Source organism: Lipotes vexillifer, unplaced genomic scaffold, assembly GCF_000442215.2.
Source record: "Lipotes vexillifer unplaced genomic scaffold, Lipotes_vexillifer_v1.1 scaffold57, whole genome shotgun sequence".
In the NCBI taxonomy this organism is placed as follows: Eukaryota; Metazoa; Chordata; class Mammalia; order Artiodactyla; family Lipotidae; genus Lipotes; species Lipotes vexillifer.
In genome coordinates this window covers 1610153-1630260 of record NW_006788075.1, presented here as the reverse complement: position 1 = coordinate 1630260, position 20108 = coordinate 1610153, and the positions used below count along the sequence as shown (strand labels likewise).

At 38.1% G+C, this 20108-nt stretch overlaps 1 protein-coding gene across 1 annotated transcript in view; it reads right to left on the bottom strand.

Annotated features, from left to right (window-relative positions):
- Window positions 1–20108, bottom strand: part of ITGA4 (integrin subunit alpha 4) — an 86529-nt gene that overhangs the window by 35631 nt on the left and 30790 nt on the right. Inside the window, exons 9-15 of the mRNA XM_007461223.1 lie at window positions 19959–20096; window positions 16297–16408; window positions 12074–12168; window positions 10303–10393; window positions 9655–9700; window positions 9127–9281; window positions 5848–6002 (exon numbers count right to left, since the gene is read on the bottom strand). Of these exons, the coding sequence (XP_007461285.1) occupies window positions 5848–6002; window positions 9127–9281; window positions 9655–9700; window positions 10303–10393; window positions 12074–12168; window positions 16297–16408; window positions 19959–20096 (792 nt within the window). The remainder of the gene's footprint in view (window positions 1–5847; window positions 6003–9126; window positions 9282–9654; window positions 9701–10302; window positions 10394–12073; window positions 12169–16296; window positions 16409–19958; window positions 20097–20108) is intronic.

Below are 20108 nucleotides of genomic sequence, written 5' to 3'. Positions count from 1 at the left end.
CATTCCTGGTCCAATGACTAAGCTAAATATTTCTAGTTTTTATGGAATGCTGTAGACAGGAAGGGAATGTTTGTTTTCTTCTCAAACATCAGAGAGTATTTTGATGCAGAGATTCCATCAAGATTAATCAAGAAATATCTCTAAAAACCTGAAGGTAAGTCTCACTACCATGGCTGCTCCAACATTTCTAAATATTGTTGCCAGCTGTTGAATGGGTTTCTCTAAATCAAAACAGCCTCAAAATTATCCTTTGTCCTAAAATCTTGTCCTAAGAAATCTCTAAGACCTAATCAAGTTGTACCTTTGAAGATAACAAAGATTCATTTTCATAAAGGGAAAAGCGAGGTCCAAGAGAACAGAACTTTAATAGATAAAACACTATAAGGCATAAAAAATTAACCATTTGCCTTCTATCATAGAAACCTTTTATTAACTCCCAACTCTAAATTCTAGATTCTCCTTTCATAACATCTAATAATTTTAAGGCTCTTACAGTAAAAATTAAAGCTTGGCATAATTATAAACAACCAAAAAATGGAATTCTATAAGGAAAAAAATAATTTCTGCCTTATTTTCTGAGGAATACATTTTGACCGTTCACATAAAACAATCTTATGTAATACCTGTTTTAATTATGAGTAGATGAAGTAGACTTGAGAAAACTGATGTGCTTACCAACCAGATAAATGACCATATAGTCTCAGAAAAATAACATACCAGCAAATGTATATGCTAGTGATGTGATACTTATTAGATTGCTAACAATGTCTCCTATATTCCAAGAAGATCCAGTACATGAAACTAGAGAATATGTGATTAAAAGAGAAGGACTTAATAAAAGCCAAGTTTTATGAGAAGATCTGGATTTTCTAAAATAGCCAAATTCTCTACTATCAAAGACTGTGATGGGTTTTTTAAATATAAGTAGGTTTCAAGACTTTCATTTATGTGAGATCATCAAGGGATTGTGAGCAAGAATAAAAATAAAATTCAATTCTTTTTCTCACCTTCAGGTCCCCAGTGGCTCTAACATGTTGTCATACTGATGAAATCTTTCTGGCTCATTCTCTTTAATACTCAAGTCCAACAATGTGCTGCTCCCACTGGGACCTCCAATTCAACTTTGTTCCCCTGTCCCTCACACACCCTCTTGCTGTCCTCTCTCCTCTCCCTACCCTGCTTAATCTTCATGGCCAAAAATATAACCACTCCCTTGCATACTCCTCGGCTCTCTCGTGTGTTCCTTCTTTGCTTCACTCTATTGGCAGACCACAGCCATGGTTGATTATAACTCTTCATCTACTCCCACCCGTAAGGTTGAACATGACTGGAAAAAACCACAACCATACTGACTCGTCTCACTTTCTTTTTTTTTTTTTTTTGCGGTACGCTGGCCTCTCACTGTTGTGGCCTCTCCCCTTGCGAAGCATGCGGGCCTCTCACTGTCGCGGCCTCTCCCATTTGCGGAGCACAGGCTCCGGACGCGCAGGCCCAGCGGCCATGGCTCACGGGCCCAGCCGCTCCGCGGCATGTGGGATCTTCCCGAAACGGGGCACGAACCCGCGTCTCCTGCATCGGCAGGCGGACTCTCAAGCACTGCGCCACCAGGGAAGCCCTCGTCTCACTTTCTGATGCAACTTAGAGCCTAACTCCATCTCAGGACCACACTGTACTTTCTCACTGTCCCATTCTCCTAGAAGACTAATTCACGTCTTCTTCCCGAACTCTAAACACCACTTCTCCCATTCCGATGGAAGCTAATGCCTTTGCTTCTTACTTCGCTGATAATAAAGCAATCAGAAGAGAACTTCCAGTCCTCTCAACCACATCTGCCCAGCATCTGCAAGCACATAAACAAATGAACTATGCACGTGCCTATCTAGAATCAATCCTTCCATCGGTACAATTAATCCCACCCTTTTTGCCCTCTTTGCGCTGACGATTCTTTCCTCTTATCTATCTCATTTACTCTATTGGAACACACCCATCAGCATAAAAGCACGCTATTCCTCCCATCTTAAAAGAAAGAAAAAGTCTCTCCACTTCTCTTGTCAGCTACTGACTCCCCACCCCTTTTCCTTAGCTCCCCTTGGAGCAAAAATCCGTGAAAGAATAAGCTACACTCTGCCTCCAGTGCCTCTCCTCCTTTTCCTCTGAACTGCTGTTGTCATGACCACCAATAGCTTCTACATTGCTAAACCCAATGGTGAGTTCTTAGCCCTCATCTTCTTCAACCAAGAGGAAAGCACTGAAAACACTGTCATGCCTTTCTCCTTGCCCTGCTTTATTCACTTCACTTCCGGGATGCCACAAGCTCCTGTTTTTCTTCCTTACTGATTAGTCCTTCTCATCTCCTTTGTAAGCCTTCTCTTCTCTCTAACCGCTTCATGTTGTAGGGTCCAGAGTGCAGACCTTAGCTCTTTTTTCCTCCTGTGATGATCTCAGCCACCTCATATGACTTTCAAAGCCATTCATATGCCAAAGATGCATTGTTCTATTTCCAGTTCCATGCCCCTCTCCAGTTCCAGATGAGTACATACAATACAAATGATTAATTGCTGTTTACACTAAAAAGTAAAAGAGGTCTCTCCAGCTCGGCAGGTCCACAACTGAACTCCAACATTTTACACCCAAAAGTTGTTTCCCTTGCCCTATTGATGAAAAGTGTATTCTTCTAGTTGCTTGGGCTAATGACTTTGGAGTCATCTTGGAGCCTTTCTTTCTCAAATGCTAGACATCCAATCTGTCAGTGAATTTTGTAGAATCTGTCTTCTACTACTTCTCAGCAGATCCACTGCTACCACCTTCGTTGGAGCCATCATCTCTCACCTGGCTTATTGCAGTGTCCTCTTCTTCCTGTGTCAACCTGTGGTCGCCTACTGTGTAGTCTCAACATAGCAGTTAGAGTATTCCTTTTTATTACTCAGTCAGATCATGTCAATTATCTGCCCCAAACTCTACAATAGATCCCCACGTCACTTGGAGAAAAAGTCACAGGGTTTTATGCGATTTGACTCTTTTTCTACTGCTCTCCCCCTTGCTCACTCTTCCAGCCATCCTTGCCTCCTCATGGTTTCCTAAAACAACCAGGCTCACTCTTTTCCTGATGTTTTTTTACCTAGCTCTTCTTTCAGTAATGTTCTCCTGAATCAGGGGTTCTCAAAGCACAGCTCTCAAGCTGGCAGCATCAGCATCACCTGGGGACTTTGTAGAAAAGCAAATTCTCAGGCCTTGTTAAAGACGTATTGAATCAAGAACTCTAGGTGGGGCCCAGCAATCTGTGTTTCAACAAGCCCCCCAGGTAATGCTGTTGCATGCTAAAGTTGCAGACCACTGCCCCAGACATCTACATGGTAACTTCTTAGCTTCCTTCAAGTCTTTGCTCAGATGTCACCTTCTGAATGAGGCCCACTCTGCCCACCCTATTTAAAATTGCATTCTTCACTCCTTCCCCAGCACCCTATAATTTCCTGTGCTCTGCTCTCCTTTCCTTTTTCCATCACCCATATAATCCTCTAAAACAGGGGTTCCCAATCCCCGGGCCATGGACCGATACCGGTCTGTGGCCTGTTAGGAACCGGGGTGCACAGCAGAAGGTGAGTGGCGGGTGAGCGAGAGAAGCTTCATCTGCCACGCCCCATTGCTCCCCATCGCTCACACTACCTCCTGAACCATCCCCCCAACCAGTGGAAAAACTGTCTTCCATGAAACCAGTCCCTGGTGCCAAAAAGGTTGGGGTCTGCTGCTCTAAAATACTATAAAATTTACATTTTGTTACCACTGTGCTATTGTGTTACTATTTGTTACTACTGTGTATTGTTACATTTTGTGCCATTGTTTATCTCACCACACTAGACTATAAACTCTATGAGGGTGGTAATCTTTTTGTTTCAGTCACTGACCTATATAAGTGTCTCAAACAGAACCGGACACTACATAGGTACTCAATATCTATTAACTGGAAGAAGTGGAACTTAATTGGTACAGCCAACAGGAGCTCTGCAAAGAAAGCATGCCCAACTAGCAGGCAGGGAGTCCTCTGAGAGGTGGGGGCTGTGGCCCTGAGCACATAATTAACGAGTGTCACCCTATTTCACTGTAAGGGGCACTGAGGTAGAATGCACATGTATATTAACACTCCTGACTCTGGACGCGCTTTACAGAACAAAGGAACAATCCGGTTAATGTTTCCGAAAGCCTCGGGTACCATGCTGGTGGGGGTGGGAAATGCACTCATTATATTTTCATCTCCTCCTAAATAACAGCGAGGGGTCCTTGACAAAACTCAAGGTTAGGGCAGCTGTTTCTGTGGTTCTTACACCTGCCTTTGGATTTATTGCAAGGGAGAGTGTTGGAGTAGCCTTTTGCCTTTCTATGTATGAGTTTTAAAACGTCCCAAACAAAAGCAAGGTAAGTTAGGAAGGAAAAAAAATATTGGAAGAAACAATCACTTTTTCAAAAACATTCCCTCTATGTACCAATCCCAGAGCTAAGTGCTTTTTTTTGACATTGACAGTATGGCCCAAAGTCATGGCTGTACCCTGCTGTTGTTGTGTTACCATGGTAGTGACAAGTATATATGCAACTAACACAGAAACCTCTGCTAAATTGTCATTTCTGGTACAAATCTATTCTGAAGAAAGTGCACAATTTTGATGAACCCTTAGTCATAGGGACAATGTCAAGAAACGGACTAAATAAATCAGATCAATTTCCTGCCATTTATACGGATTCAACACAATATGTCTGTCAATGCCTGATGTTGGTCCTTTTATTGCCCTTTAAAATGGTCTCAGTGTTAGTCTCTAAAATTGATTAACCTAAGTAAAATCAACTATGTAGGATTAAAAAGAAAAAACCCTCTTTAATCCCCACCACATCAATGATGGTTGCACTAATATCATTCTATACTTTTGGCTTTCAACCATCTAATAGCTTTACTCTAGTACAACAATAAAAACTGTTAAGGGAAATGAGGAAATAGCATAGGGATTATTGCTGTTAGCATTTAATAGTCCTCATGCTTGTTTGCATTTGCTTGGAATAAGTATCTAAGGAAAAATTAAGTTCTAAACTGAGGCTACTATTTGAAATCCCAGAAAAGGCTCCTGGGAATAGTTTGGCTTTTTTGTGACAGTAGTTTTTCTGATGAAGCACACCATTCCCTAATGAAAAAGACCTGGCACTGCTTCATACGATAAAATGTGATCAATGCAAGGAACGTGATGATCAGTTTGGGAATGAGTGTTTTAATAAAAGAAACATGAAACTGGCTGTGCTTTGGCAGGATATACCCCAAACCATCATGAGAAGCATCATCCTGGCCCACAGATGATCCCCATCATGCTACAACTGTGCAAGTTCCCACTGACATCACCAACAATGCTGGCATAGAGACAAAGGCACGATGCAAAAGCAGTCACGTTGGATTCTGCTTTTTAAAGTCACATGAAAAATAAACCAACTTCCCTGCCTCCCCCCACCCTCCAATATCTACCAGGAATAGATCTGGAGCTCAGCAGAGCTACTGACATTTACATTTTTAGGCAAGTGCATAAACAGAGAGGGACAATAGCAATTGTGAAGAGGAAAAGGCAAATCTTTAAAAAACAGTGACGTGGTAAAATTTGATAAATGTGAAATAAGGAAGAAGCAAAAAGTAGAGTTTGAATTATCTAGGTCTGTCACAGGATCCTCTAACATTTTGACACTGGAACAATAGATCAGCTAGTTCAAGTAATACTTGCTTTTCACTGTGTTTTATAAAAGATACCAATGCAAGAAGATTTAAGTGTATTGATAATATTGAAGTTTACGTATCTGTTAATAAAAACAAGTTTACATTACCCGCATAAATGCTTGATGTGTTTTACAGTTAGCCACTCTACTTGATACTTTTATGCTTCCTGTAATCACATCAGAAGTTCCATTGGAAGAAAAGTAAAATCTCGATGGAGACTCTGCCTTTCGGTTCACATCCAGGCTCATGTTATAAAACAAAACTGCAAAAATGTAGAGAGAATTGCAATTAGTATAATTATCTAAAGGCATTTTTTTTATTTTTAAAGTGATAATAGTCAAAGTTATATAGAATACTGGAAGTATATTAAATTCTCTTCATTAAAGAACTTTCTAAAAACTAACCTGAAATATGAAAGGGGGAAAAACTTAAAATACACATTTCAAAAATTATTTTTATAAATTAAAAAAAAAGAATTATAAACTTTTCTCTAGGTTTCTACTTTTAAAATTAACATCTTTAGTTATTTGCTTAATCCTCCTACATATAAACATTTCACAGCTACACTACCAAAGTTGTTACTAATAATAAAAGTCTCGAGTAAAGTTTCAGATTTCTTCGAGTCCTTTTGTCCGTAGAACGTCTGACTGAGGAAGTACAGGCACCCAAATGTCACTTGTAATAATTTTATCTTGTGTGGTTACAGAACTAATTTCATATATGGTTGGGTTCATTTATTTCCATTTGTTTCCAATTTGAGGGGTTGCTATTTTTCTTTTGATGTTTTTTTTTTTTAACGTGAAGTGAACACATGGTTTAAAAGTCAAACCTACATAAACAGCTGACTCACAGACATCTCCTTTCCAGCCCTAGACCCTGATTATCTCCCTTCCTTGTTTTTATTGGTTTGTGGTTGGATCTTCCAGTGTTGATTTATGCAAAGATAAACAAATATATACAGACATTCTCTCAATAAATATTCTGGCAGTTTGGTAAGAACTTATTTCAAATCTGACATGGTAAATGATGTGCTAAAGAAGATCTTCAATAACCAAAAAATTAAAGAAAATTTACAACAACCAAAAAAAATTCCAAGACGGATCTTACCAAGAAAGAAAGAGCTATTTCTTGAATATAAAAGGGTTCTTTGTCAGACTGGTGGTTTTCAGAGGTGAGGGGTGGGGGATGGCTGACGGGATCAAAAGGTACAAAGTTCTAGCTACAAAAAAAAGTCATGGGGATGTAATGTACAGCATGGTGACAACAGTTAATCATACTGTATTGCACACTTGAAAGGTGCTAAGAGAGAGGATCTTAAAATTTCTTATCACAAGAAAAAAATATTTACAACTACGTATGACGATGGATGTTAACTAGACTTATTTTGGTGATTATTTCACAATATACACAGATATTGAATCATCTCATGTTTTATACCTGAAACTAATATAACGTTGTTCGTCAGTTATACCTCAATTTAAAAAATTGAAAAATAAAAGCCTTCTTTGCAAAACAAGCTACATCTAGTAGTCCACTGAGAGATCATTCATTATATAGGAGAAATAATTCATAAGTGATATTTAAAATAATTTATATTATTCCTCAAGTGTTCATTTACATTTTAGGAGTATCTTACTCTTCTGGAAGGATTTTATCTACTTCAAGGAAACATAAGTATAAAACCTACATCACTCCTACAAACTTCAAATAAATCTTTCAACCTTCCTTTTATTTAGAAAATAAAGTCCAAATCAATTGGCTTCAAAATTACTATAACTGAGGTTCAATGCCTCAGAGATAGAGTTGCAACTGACATAGCCATCTACAAATTCATCACTCTGAGCTCAGACAAGAGCACATGAAACAAGGGAAATAAAAATCCGTTCACAGTAAGTGGCAAAATGTCCTGGTTTTATTAAATATGCTTACTATGTGAATTATGTCTCCCAAGGAGTCACTTTATGACAACTATAAAGCATGTTTTGTAACAATGCTATGATTATTTATGATTTTCATATATTTGTTTTCAATCATTTAAAGAAATATTTGGTCACAATGGAATCGGTAGTACGACAAATACTGATTTTCCATAAAGGGAAACAGTTCTCTCTATTTAACATGTGTCTCTCAGATGATCATCAGCTTGTCTGTGTCACTGTATTACTAGGGTCATGCTCTCCAACTGCTACTTCTTCAATCAGTAACCGGATGAAGGTTTTGCCCACTGGCCTATCACTGCATCTTTAATGAGGACTTCTGCAGAGTAGCATTGAAAATGAATCTTATCTATGATATCTGTAAGAAAAGAATCTAAAAAAGAATGAATATACATGTATGCATAACTGAATCATTTTGCTGTACACGTGAAACTAATACAACATTGTATATCAACTATACTCCAATAAAATTAAAATTTACAAAAAATGAATCTGATCTAAAATAGAAATACCAGGCTCATTCTCTACTTCTTATTACACGCTAATTCAGACTGAGGCCTCTGCTACCTATCTATAGCTTGGTTCAATAAGTATCTGCTATCCTTCATGATGTTTAGATGACACCCGGCAGGGTCATGGGAACAAACAACTCTTGATAGGCCTTGCGGGGCTCAGGAAATATATGAATTATTAATGTCCAAATGGTAAACTCCGTTATGCTTTTCTTCTACCATGGGCTACTTTCATTAGTAGTTATTCTAATATTAGCTTAAATATAACATAATTAGGAACATTAACCTGCCAGAAAAAAATGTAATGATTATGAAGTCACATATACATTGAGATTAACCACAATGTTGGATGAGCCATATCAAAGATACTTTCTCCAGAGCAGATCACTGAGAGTTGCCTATGTACAGGCAAATGGGCATGGCTCTTAGGAGCCGACAGTCATAGTAAATCCTTAAGAGATGTGTGTTTTATGGAAATTAGAATCAGGGTCTAGACTCCAGATAAGCTTCTTCAATTACTCAAAGAGGACAGAATAAGAAAAAAAGAATCTTCCCCCTCTCAGGCCTCCAACTTAAGTCAGCTCAAGACTTCAGTGAGCCTAGTAAAACAGGAGGAGCTGTGGTGATGTTCTTTTTATTCTAAAGAGATCTTACAGATTAAGCTCAATTAGTTTACCTTAAATGACATAGCAAGTGATACTCTTGCTCTACTTCCTGCCATAATCTCTAAACAACTAGAGCCTTAATGTGTCCAACTCATTGGTTAGAACAAAGCGAGAATCCGGAAGATGAAGAGGAAAGGTTATCAGGCGGCTGCTCTCTCCTGCCCTAAAAACCCCTCCATGGTGAAATACAGAGAGAGCTCGAAAGATGACCAAGAGATTTATGAGGGAAGTGCACATTCTATCAGGCATTAATTTGTTAAGGGCACCCTTACCGATATAACCTGGAACCTCTTTGCCCTTATATGAGAAACAGAGTGTTAGATCCATGCACACAGAAGGCAATTCATTTTCAATACAGTTAAAATTTGTTCTATTTACTGACTCAGGATGGTTTAAAGAAGCTTCGACAATCACTACAGGTCTCGTCCTAAGAAGGAAATAAAATTAGCAATATTAATTGCAGAATTATTTTTCCTTAAGATGACAGTTACATTTGTTTTGTCAGTTTCCACTGATCAAGTAATTTCATGAAACTGTTTAATAATATGTGTATATATACCCAATTACATTTCCATGTATGAATCAAAAGAAATTTTCATTTAAACTTCTAAAAGTATTGACTTTGATGATTTATGTATATATCTAGGTAAGGTGGGAAAAATATCCTAAAGTTCAATAATTAAATTTCAGAGTATCAAAAGGAGTGTTATGAGGTCACCACCCTGCTGATTTTGAAAACTGCCTCCCATTATTTAAATTAAGCCCAACTGTCATTAGGCAGTGAAATGTATCAACCTTACCTTAGCAGCACAGCAGAATCGGACCGAAAAGCACCAACTGCTACATCTGGAGGATAAAAAACAACACAGATTAATGATCATCATTAGTCAAAGAGAATTACTTTCAGCCGTAAATACTTAACTACATATCACCTTTCGACTATATCAAAACACTATTTACAGAAAATTAATTAGAAGAGGTACGCTTACATCTTAAGATTCATTTCACATATGTCTGAATCTGCTCATTTACAATGACATTCATCCCTTTACAGTATAAATATAAACATCAGGATATAAACATATGATATAAAGACAGCCTTGCTGAAACAAGATTCAATTTTTGGACTATAAACATTCACCCAGAAATCTCTTTTTAAATTACCAAAGAAACCCCTCTTTCTTTTCATCATTGTGTGTCTGATTTATTTTCATGAATGCTTTAACTTTTTTCCGGAACAAGGAATAAAGTGCTAAGTAACTAACAGTTTAAAGCTCAAGAATTACTTATTTCTGACCCATCCTTGAATTCAAAAGAGCTTTAAAAATGAAGGAAAAAACTCATTAGTAAATTAGAACTTTTCTCTACCACTTTTATGTACTTCACAATAAAGCAGCATCCACAACAGTTTATTTCAATTTATAAAATATGGTAAATTTTATACTCACCTACATATCCATTATTATCTGCATCAATTTGTCCAGATATAGACTGTCCAAACATACTTAATGATTTGCTGATTTGACGCCCTTCAATTCTCTGAAAAATAGTAAAGTTGAGTGGGAAACAGGATTTGAACACCTAATAATATCCCAGAGAAACAATGATTTAGTTAAATAATGAGTCCTGGTACATGCCCTGGCACATTATTAACAAGTGCATTGTAGTTAAGTCAAATACATGTGTCTAAGAGAAAGAGTAGTTTCCAGCTTGAAGTGGGAAGTTGACATCTATTTTGTGACAAGAAAAAAATCACTTTCTTTTCTTTGTGAGCAAAGGGAAAATTATGTAGTAAAGATCTCCTAAAACAGTCCTGACACTCTCTCCCCAGTCTTTTTTCAGGCTCTGTGTTTATTTCCCTGAGCAACATGAGTAACCAAACAAATTACAATAAAATAAGACATCTATGATCACTTAGTGGAGCCTACTACTTAGGTTTATAATAACCACCTCATTTTAGCCAGATTGCTTCCTAGTATTTGACAAGGACAACTCAAGTCTGATATGTGCTTCCTATCCCATGTGTTTAATTTCACGTCCAGATACTGATTTATAAGTATCAGGGTTGTCCATTTTAAGAGAATCAGTATTCTTTACTAGACAAGTATATATCTTTCATGTTATATAGAGGACAATTTACCTATTTTTGCCTAATCAAAAATAACAGTATTAGCTAATGTTTCCGTAAGAGTACCTTTGGAAAAACTTCTCTTCTCCGCATGTGTATGTAGTTTTTTTCTATGCAATGAAATGCCCTGATTTTTCAAAATGTGAAAGTAAAGTCAGAGTTAGATCAGGGAACTTTATTAAAGCGCTCTCATCTTACTCTCTGCACTATAAGGAGCACAAGAGTATCACATGAGTCTTTGCTCTCCCTGTGCAATCTCCATGGAACATGGGGCTTTAGCCATAGGGCAAGACACAGTTAATCAAATCCAAGTGGGCTTATCTGGAATAGTATGGGTATTACCTCAGAACATAAATTTGATGAAATGCAGAGAGAATGTCTTTAACAGGTTAAAAACAAGCTAGAGGGCTTCCCTGGTGGCGCAGTGCTTGAGAGTCCGCCTGCCGAGGCAGGAGACGCGGGTTCGTGCCCCGTTTCGGGAAGATCCCACATGCCGCGGAGCGGCTGGGCCCGTGAGCCATGGCCACTGAGCCTGCGCGTCCGGAGCCTGTGCTCCGCAAATGGGAGAGGCCACAACAGTGAGAGGCCCCCATAACGCAAGGAAAAAAAAAAAAAAAGTCTAATATTACATTTTACTTTTTTTCCCTTAAAATTGTATGTTTTAATATACTTTCTCCACAGAAAGTGGAGTATATTGACACAACTTCTGACCAGTATAATGTGGCAATGTCTTTCAAAATTATAAAAGCACTCTTTAAATCAGTAATTCCACTTCTAGGACTTTAAATTTAACCTTCAGATATATTCTCACCAAATGTGAAATAACATATGAAGAAAAAAAAAAAAAAAAAAACAAGCTAGAATGGAAGTGAACCAGAACTCTTATTTATGGAAAAAAAATGGTTTCAAAGTTATTAATGACCTTAAAAATGAGGCCATCTACTGTTATTATAAGAAAATGGTGAAACAGTATTAAGTATTTGAAAGACCAAATTTAAAAAAAACAAGTCCACATTAACGCTGGAAGTTTTAAGAAGGATTTTATTACCAATGCTTCTTTTGAAAGTATTAATGGAATAGTATTGTCCTACCTGTGAGAAGGCTGACGAGATCCCATCTGCTCGGCCATTGTAAATATAAATAGCACCTCGCAAGTCATCTTCCTGTGGAGCTCCAATAGCAACATCTATTCAAGAATTTAAATGACAGAAAATAAATTCTTAATGCAAAGAATGCAACTCTGAAAACTAACCTTCATGCTCTTTAATTAATATCACATAAGAAAACTCCTTATCAAAAAACACTTTTCTGGGCTTCCCTGGTGGCGCAGTGGTTGAGAGTCCGCCTGCCGAGGCAGGGGACACGGGTTCGTGCCCCGGTCCGAGAAAATCCCACATGCCGCGGAGCGGCTGGGCCCGTGAGCCATGGCCGCTGAGCCTGCACGTCCAGAGCCTGTGCTCCGCAACGGGAGAGGCCACAACAGTGAGAGGCCCGCGTACCGCAAAATCAAAAAACAAAACAAAGACACTTTTCTCACTGGACAGAAAAAAATTATAAAATACTGTTACTGTCATAACAATGTAGTGGATTGTACAGATAAGTCTGTGTGTGGAAGAAGCTTAGAGTCTTAGGGTCTTAGAGACAGGCTAACAGAGTGGTTAAGGACACAGGTCCTACAGCCAGATGGCCAGGCCTGACCCCAGCACTGCCCTCGTGCCCAGCTGTGCTATGCTGGGCCCATTTCTTAACCTCTCTGTATCTCAGTTCCCTCACCTCAGCACAGGATTGTAAGAGAACTCATCCTCGGCATAGAAAGATGTAACTCATGTGAAGTGCTTAGAGCAGTGTGTAGCACATAATAAGTTATTATCATCTGTAAATACTATAACCACAAGAACCCTTATTTTGAGCTCTAGGTTTTACTTTATTTGCAAAATGAATTAATGCCTGTTCCAGTGAAAGTAATTAAAGTATCTGTTAAGGGTATGTTTTCACATAAGAAAACCAAGAGAAAATAGAAACTATGAATAACATGTTTGCTTAAGTGCTATAAATACAAAGTACATACAGTACTGAACTATTAAGAAGGCCCAGATCAATTTAATTCCAAGCAGAAGATACTGAAGTATATTTGGTCTTTGGCTATTATCTTATATATAGACCCAAACTCTTACTTCCTAAGATGACACTTGGATCTATTATATAATATCCTAAAGTTCTAGCTATCATTACAGAAATAAGGAGAATACATGTTATTAATAATAATGTTTTTCCATGCCTATGCAACACCATTGGGACAAAACATAGAGAATAAACAGAGATATCTGACAACTGTTTTTACTTTCCATTTGAACACTTACTTCACTGTTAGTATGAACCATAACAATTATCATGAGTATGATCATAATCATCTTAACATCAGCTAGTATTTATGTACTGTTTACAATGCAGGCATTGCACTAGAGGCTTTACATACGTTATTCATGTTATTCTCACATAACCCACTGTAACCCGCGTAACTCTCACAACAGCTCTACCAAATCCTTTTTGACCCTCACTTTTTATAGATGAGGAAACTGAGGCACAGAGTGTAACTCACTCAAGGTCACCGAGCCAGGATGTGGTAGGGTTGGGATTTAAACCCCGCAGGCTGGCTCCACAACCTTTGCTCTCCATCACCATGTTCTATAAAATCATCAACAATAAAGTTGTGACCAACATTCTCCCCTCTTAGCACATGTTCCTCTTCTGTGTGAAAGAAGTGCTCAATATATGATTTGATAATATATAAGCATTTCAGGAGCACATAAAATAATATAGTTTACAGCTGCAGAACTTTATTATGGTTCTGCTCAAAGAAGTATTCAAACATATAGTCTAAAAGTCAGATGACAGGGCTCAACATAAAAAACCAAAAATAAGTGGTCTTGCCAAAAGCATTTTATGGCTAAAATGCTATCATCTGTCTGTCTGGTCACATTGGTTGAATAGGTTTGTCTATTACCTATTTAACTTTCTCATACTTTTGATGAAATTTTTATGCTGGACTCTTGCCAAATTGATTGGTTATCTTCTTAGAAAATGGCTTGTTTTGCTTTTCTAAGGACACAGGAAATATATTCTAATTTTTTTCTTTTGAAGAACAATAAAAAAATGATGTCGTGGATGCCAAAATTACTGAGGTCTACTATGCAAAGCACCACAAAGCTGTGCATAGTAAAAGGACATTAAGTCTGATTTGCATCTAAGACTGGAGAAGGAAGGAAAAAGAACAGGTGGGTTTCTCATCTCTTTTCTACACAATCCCACACACTGCCATGAACGTGAAGTAACTTCACTCATATCCCAGCAAAACAAACTAAGTTAGAAGATGGGGAAAAAGAATAGGGAATCACATAATGAAAAATTAAACACAGATGCCCTGCTGGCTCACCCAGGCAGATAGAGTGAGACGGTGGAATTAAAGACCTCAGTGAAGAGCTAGAACACACTGAGCCTACTTCCAAATCAGCATGGTCTTGGCTAATACCTAAAATGTAGAAAACACATAGCCATGGGCAAAGCAGAAATGCTATTCAGCCATAAAAAAGAAGGAAATCCTGTCATATGCAACAACCATCTGTGTATGTGCACATGAGAAATGAAAAATCATTCTCAAATATTTTAATACATTCAAGATAGTGAATACTCTTCCCTGGATGTGTCAATTAAAAGAGGATGTGGAAGGAATTATAAGTAAACAAAATAAGTATTTTACTAAATGATGATTTTGTTTTTAAAAGAAAGAATTTTACTATTTTATATAATATATATGAAATATCAAGGTGCAAAACCATGTTTTTTTTCACAGATATTTATTAGGTTGGGTCTAAATTTACCACGTATATAATGTTTATTTTTTCATGTCTTAATCTTATATTCCACTTGATTGCAAAACTATAAAACGGAGTGCCACTATTTCCTTCATTTACATTCATTATGGCACATACTCTATACCTGGCATGGTACAACTGACAAAAAATAAGTCCTCAATAAATATCACAGAATTGCTGATTACTTGTGAAATGTAACATCATAATAACATTTTTTAGATATTTTAATGTAAAATTTTATGTGTAATCATAACCATAGAAATATATATGTATACTTTTTATCTCCTTTTGTTTTGAAAATAGTAAAAATAAATCCAGAAATGGTAATATTTGTATACCAAATTGCACTATCTTACATTCAAGAGGGCTCACTGGAAGCATATATTCAATAACCACCTAGCTTGCTCCTTGTAGAATAACATTTTATACATTGAAAGTAGAATGAAGCATTTAGGCATAAGAAGATATTAAAAAAGTGAGAATTTACAGTACTCCCTCACTTATGTCCAGTATCCAAGTAAATTTTGACCTACTTCTACCATATACCAATTGCCAATGACCATATCTAGAAGACAATTCTGAGCCCTGAAAATATCGAATACTTATTTGCTGAACTCGAGGAATTATACACTCTCCCTTCAAACCCATTCACCATTTTAGGCACAGTTTTAATAGACATAGTTACCACTTAGAACTAGACTGAACAAAAAGCAAATTTTAAGAGGGAAGGCTGGTAGAGACAGATAGTTCAGCAGCAGGACTGATATCTAGGCAACAGTCACAGTTCTGATGATGACCATCTATTCCATTACTGAAACGCACCCCTATATCGAGTGGTAAATATCCACTGTCCTGGAGTCTGCCAGTTGCCCCCTTACCACCGCTCAGGACTCTCTCCTGGGATCCCCAAATCTTCCCACAATAGGGCAGCTGAACAAGGAAAGCCTGGCACAGCAAGGGGGCTTTCAGAGCCCGGCTCCGGCTCTGTGGCCAGCCTCTGTTGGGTTTTGTCAGTGTCTTTACTACACTGATAGTTAAATACTGTTATCCAGTGAGTCTATGATGCACATTTTTTCCCCACATTTTCACATTCCTGAAATCAGGGTCCTTCTTAAAATAGAAAAAAAGTGAGTCGCAGTTTAAGAGGCACCATTTTTTCAGGGGCACAAAATAATGACTTATAATAAAACAACTTATAATCAATGGTGCCTTAGAAGCAATGAAATAAGGTATGTTGAATATCATTCTTTATTAACAGTAGTAAGGATCAATAGCTGGCAACTGAGAAGAAATCAGGGATAACACTAAAGAAAAAAAACTTAGCATACCAGTCTGCCTCCATTTTCTATAGAAAGGCAAACAACATAAAACTCCAATTATATTCTTTTCCATGTGCCACTTACAAGTGGAAATCATGTACCAAATTGGATACTTTTAATTACCTTCAAAGCCATCATTATCAATGTCGCCAAGATTGACTATAGATTCCCCAAATCTTGCAGCATATTTGTCACTTCCAATGAGCTCTATTTCCATTTCATTCATTACTGCTCCCTAGATAGAAAGGGGGAGAAAGGTATCATTATAACACAACTTTACACATGATTTACTGTTGTAATTGGGTATGGATTTTTTTCTTAATGCTTCAAACAGGTTGGACAAACTATAGCCTGAGCTTTAGTACACACATCTCAGTTCAATTCAATAAATATTTGTCAAGTATGTCAACACATATAATAGTATGATTAGAGCTCAGAGGACACAAAAAAATTGTCAAACTCATGATCCCTAGCTTTGAAAATCCAATAAATCATTTTGATAATTCAATTTAGCAAATATTTAATGAGTTCCTAGTAAAGGCAATGCACTGTGCAAAGACTGAATGGGTGAAAGGGGACAAGGCAGTGTGTGTATAAGACACTCCCTTTCCTGAAGAAGCCCCCAGTTACAGAAAAGGCATAGTCCGAGCATGTAAATGACTTAGAAGTACAGACTGCTTTGCAATTTTGACAATATTGCAATGTTGCGATATTGATTTCAAAAAAGGAGGTAGCGGTCAAGGTGGCTACGGAAGGTGGCTACTGAAGGATGGGCAAAGTTTTGATATACAGAGAAAATAATCAGCAAAACACAAATTGCAAAGAATTTGGCTATAATCAACAGTATGTGCAATGAATGAGGCCGAAAAAAGTCAGACTGCAGTCTTATGGGGTGGGACTTTGAAGGCTGGGAGAAATTTACTCTCAATTTGGAAAACAAGACAGAGCCACTGAAGGTTTCTGAGTTGAGGAGTGACATGACTGAAGCTGGCCTTGGTGATATTTTTCCAGCAGCACTGAAGATTGGTCAACTGTTGTCTCTGAAGTTGGAAGATGAGTTATTACAATTAGACACTCAGTAATGTTTCAACAGGAGCTGTTGCAGTAACAGCTGCCAGACCTCTTTCCAAACTCTGATCATGTCACTCCCTTGTATTAAAAACAAAACCAAAAACAAACCCCATGCACTACTCATCATAGATCCTTCCCTCTTAAACAAGTCTGTTCATTCCCATAGCACACACGTTCTTCCCCTTGTGAAGTGCCCTTCGTCTTTTATTTTCCAACTAAAAAATTCCTATACTTGTTTTGCTCCTAGAGAAATGCCTAATTTAAAGAGCAGAAAGCAGAAGAGGCGAGGACGAGAAGGTGCAGACCTAAAAAAACACAAAGGCACTGAAGTTCCAGGGGGAGAGTTTCAAGAAGTGGTGATCACTATTCTTCAAGTATTCTCCAGGCACAGAATGGTGACCAAGAGTTCACTGGGGACCCCTGAGAGCTATTTTAGCAGAAGTAGGTGGAAGCCAGATTCATTCAAGCATCATTCTTTCTTGAGTTCATTCAGAAACAATTACTGAGCACCACCTTGTCCAGGACTCTTTCAAGCCCTGAGGAAACAGTAGTAAATAAAACAGATGATTTCTCTCCACACGGTGTCTACATGCCAACGGGAAAACCGACAAACACCAGCAAACCAAACAGATAAATATATAATATAATGTCAGGTAGTGGTTAGTGTCTTTTTAAAGTTAAGAAACAGGAAGTTGGAAGGCAACAAAAGAAGAATAACTTACGCAAGAGGTTTTAAAAGCTGAAATCAACTATAAAATTAACCCCAGTGTTCAACAGCGATGCCCTCTCTTGAGTGATGTAGAAGTGAGGGGTGAACAAGAGGACAGTCGAGTGGGTAGGTCTCCTCCCTTGCCCTCTAAGCAAAGGCAATTCACTTTCATCTGTTTTTCATATTGGGATTGTTTAAGATTTCAGTGGGGAAAACGTTTCTATTATTGCCTTACTTTAGGTGTATATGCTACTGTTTAAACTGTTCTCAAAAACTTTAGTTAAGAGAAAGAAAAGTACGCAGCTAGCATAAGGAAGACCATTTATGGATAGGAAAATGTGAAATATCTATATAAGACAGAGTAATGCCTGATTTCACTACTAATGAGATATGAATGATCACTTCATAGACGATACGCTTTTACTATTAAAATTAAGGTTTAAACAGTCTAGGAAATCCCAGCACGAGAATAACTTCCCTGCTCTATATTTGGAACATTAAGAATCTCCCAGCTTCGTAAGACTGAGTATTTTCTCAAATTGTAAAGAGTTTAGCCTGGTGCTTAATGTAAATACTTACTAAATGCTCTGAAACAACCGATTAAAAAAAAATACCTTCTGGAAACAGATTTTACTTTGTTAAATCCTAAATGAAAATGCTGTGACTTAAGAAATGAACCAATTTTCTCACAAACCTGTTCTTGTTCTTAAATCAAGGAAACAGGCCAAGAAAACCCCATTAAGGCCCTATCAATTATTTCTTTTGATTTGATGCCAGGAAGATAGACTGTCAAGATAAGCCCAGCAGAACTCTTTAAATTGAATTGTCAAGTGGTCAGTTTCTATTCCAAAATACCCCCCCAGAATTGAAAACTCAACCATAAGCAAGTAAACACCTATTTCTACAACTACTGTATCTACTTCGGAATAAACTGTGGCAATTTTACACTCTTATCAGGAATATAATCTATATAAATTGTGCAAATTGACATCTTATCAAAACATATCTTGTTTCCAATTGTTTTCAAATCAAGAAATTAAAAACATTTCATACTTTATCTTCTACTTCTAGTAGTGTTTTTTGTTTTTGGGGGGGTTTTTTTTGCAGCACGCGGGCCTCTCACTGTTGTGGCCTCTCCCGTTGCGGAGCACAGGCTCCAGACGCGCAGGCTCAGCGGCCATGGCTCACGGGCCTAGCGGCTCCGCGGCACGTGGGATCCTCCTGGACCGGGGCACGAACCCGTGTCCCCTGCATCGGCAGGCGGACTCCCAACCACTGCGCCACCAGGGAAGCCCTCTAGTAGTGTTTTATAATTACCAAATTACATAGGGACATTCACCATCAAACCAATAGGACATTCACATTTTTAGGGCTATATAAAAATCATTCTTTCGAATTAGAGTTGCATCATAATAAAACTGGAAGAAACTTCAACTACTTGAGTGAACACATACAAGCTGTGCATAGAGAAACTCCAGACAATTGATCTCATACTTTCGAGATATCAAAATGGGACAGTGGGGCTTCCCCGGTGGCACGGTGGTTGAGAATCCGCCTGCCAATGCAGGGGAAACGGGTTCGATCCCTAGTCCAGGAAGATCCCACATGCCGCGGAGCAACTAAGCTCATGTGCCACAACTACTGAGCCTGTGCTCTAGAGCCCGTGAGCCACAATGAGAGAAGCCACTGCAATGAGAAGCCCGCACACCGCAACGAAGAGTAGCCCCCGCTCGCTGCAACTAGAGAAAGTCCGCGTGCAGCAACGAAGACCCAACACAGCTAAAAATAAATAAATAAATAAAATTAAGAAAAAAAAAAGGGACAGTGGCCCATTCATCATCATATTCCATTTCATTTCTAAAGCATCAGTACAATACCACAATTTTTACTTTCATCAGTAAAATAAGCCTAAAAATCTATAGTCTCAGAACTTTGGAATAAGAAAAGCATCAGTTTCAATCAAAATCTCACACATGGCTTCCAACTTGCAGCCAATCAGACTTACAGTGCCAGAGTTGATGTATACAAACACTCTTCCTTCCTCCCTGACGGTGCTCTGCACGGGAGCTCCCACAAGTAGGTCTGAGAAGCCATCTGCGTTGAGGTCCACCGCACAGATAGAAGCTCCGAAATAAGACCCAAGCTGCTCCAAGGC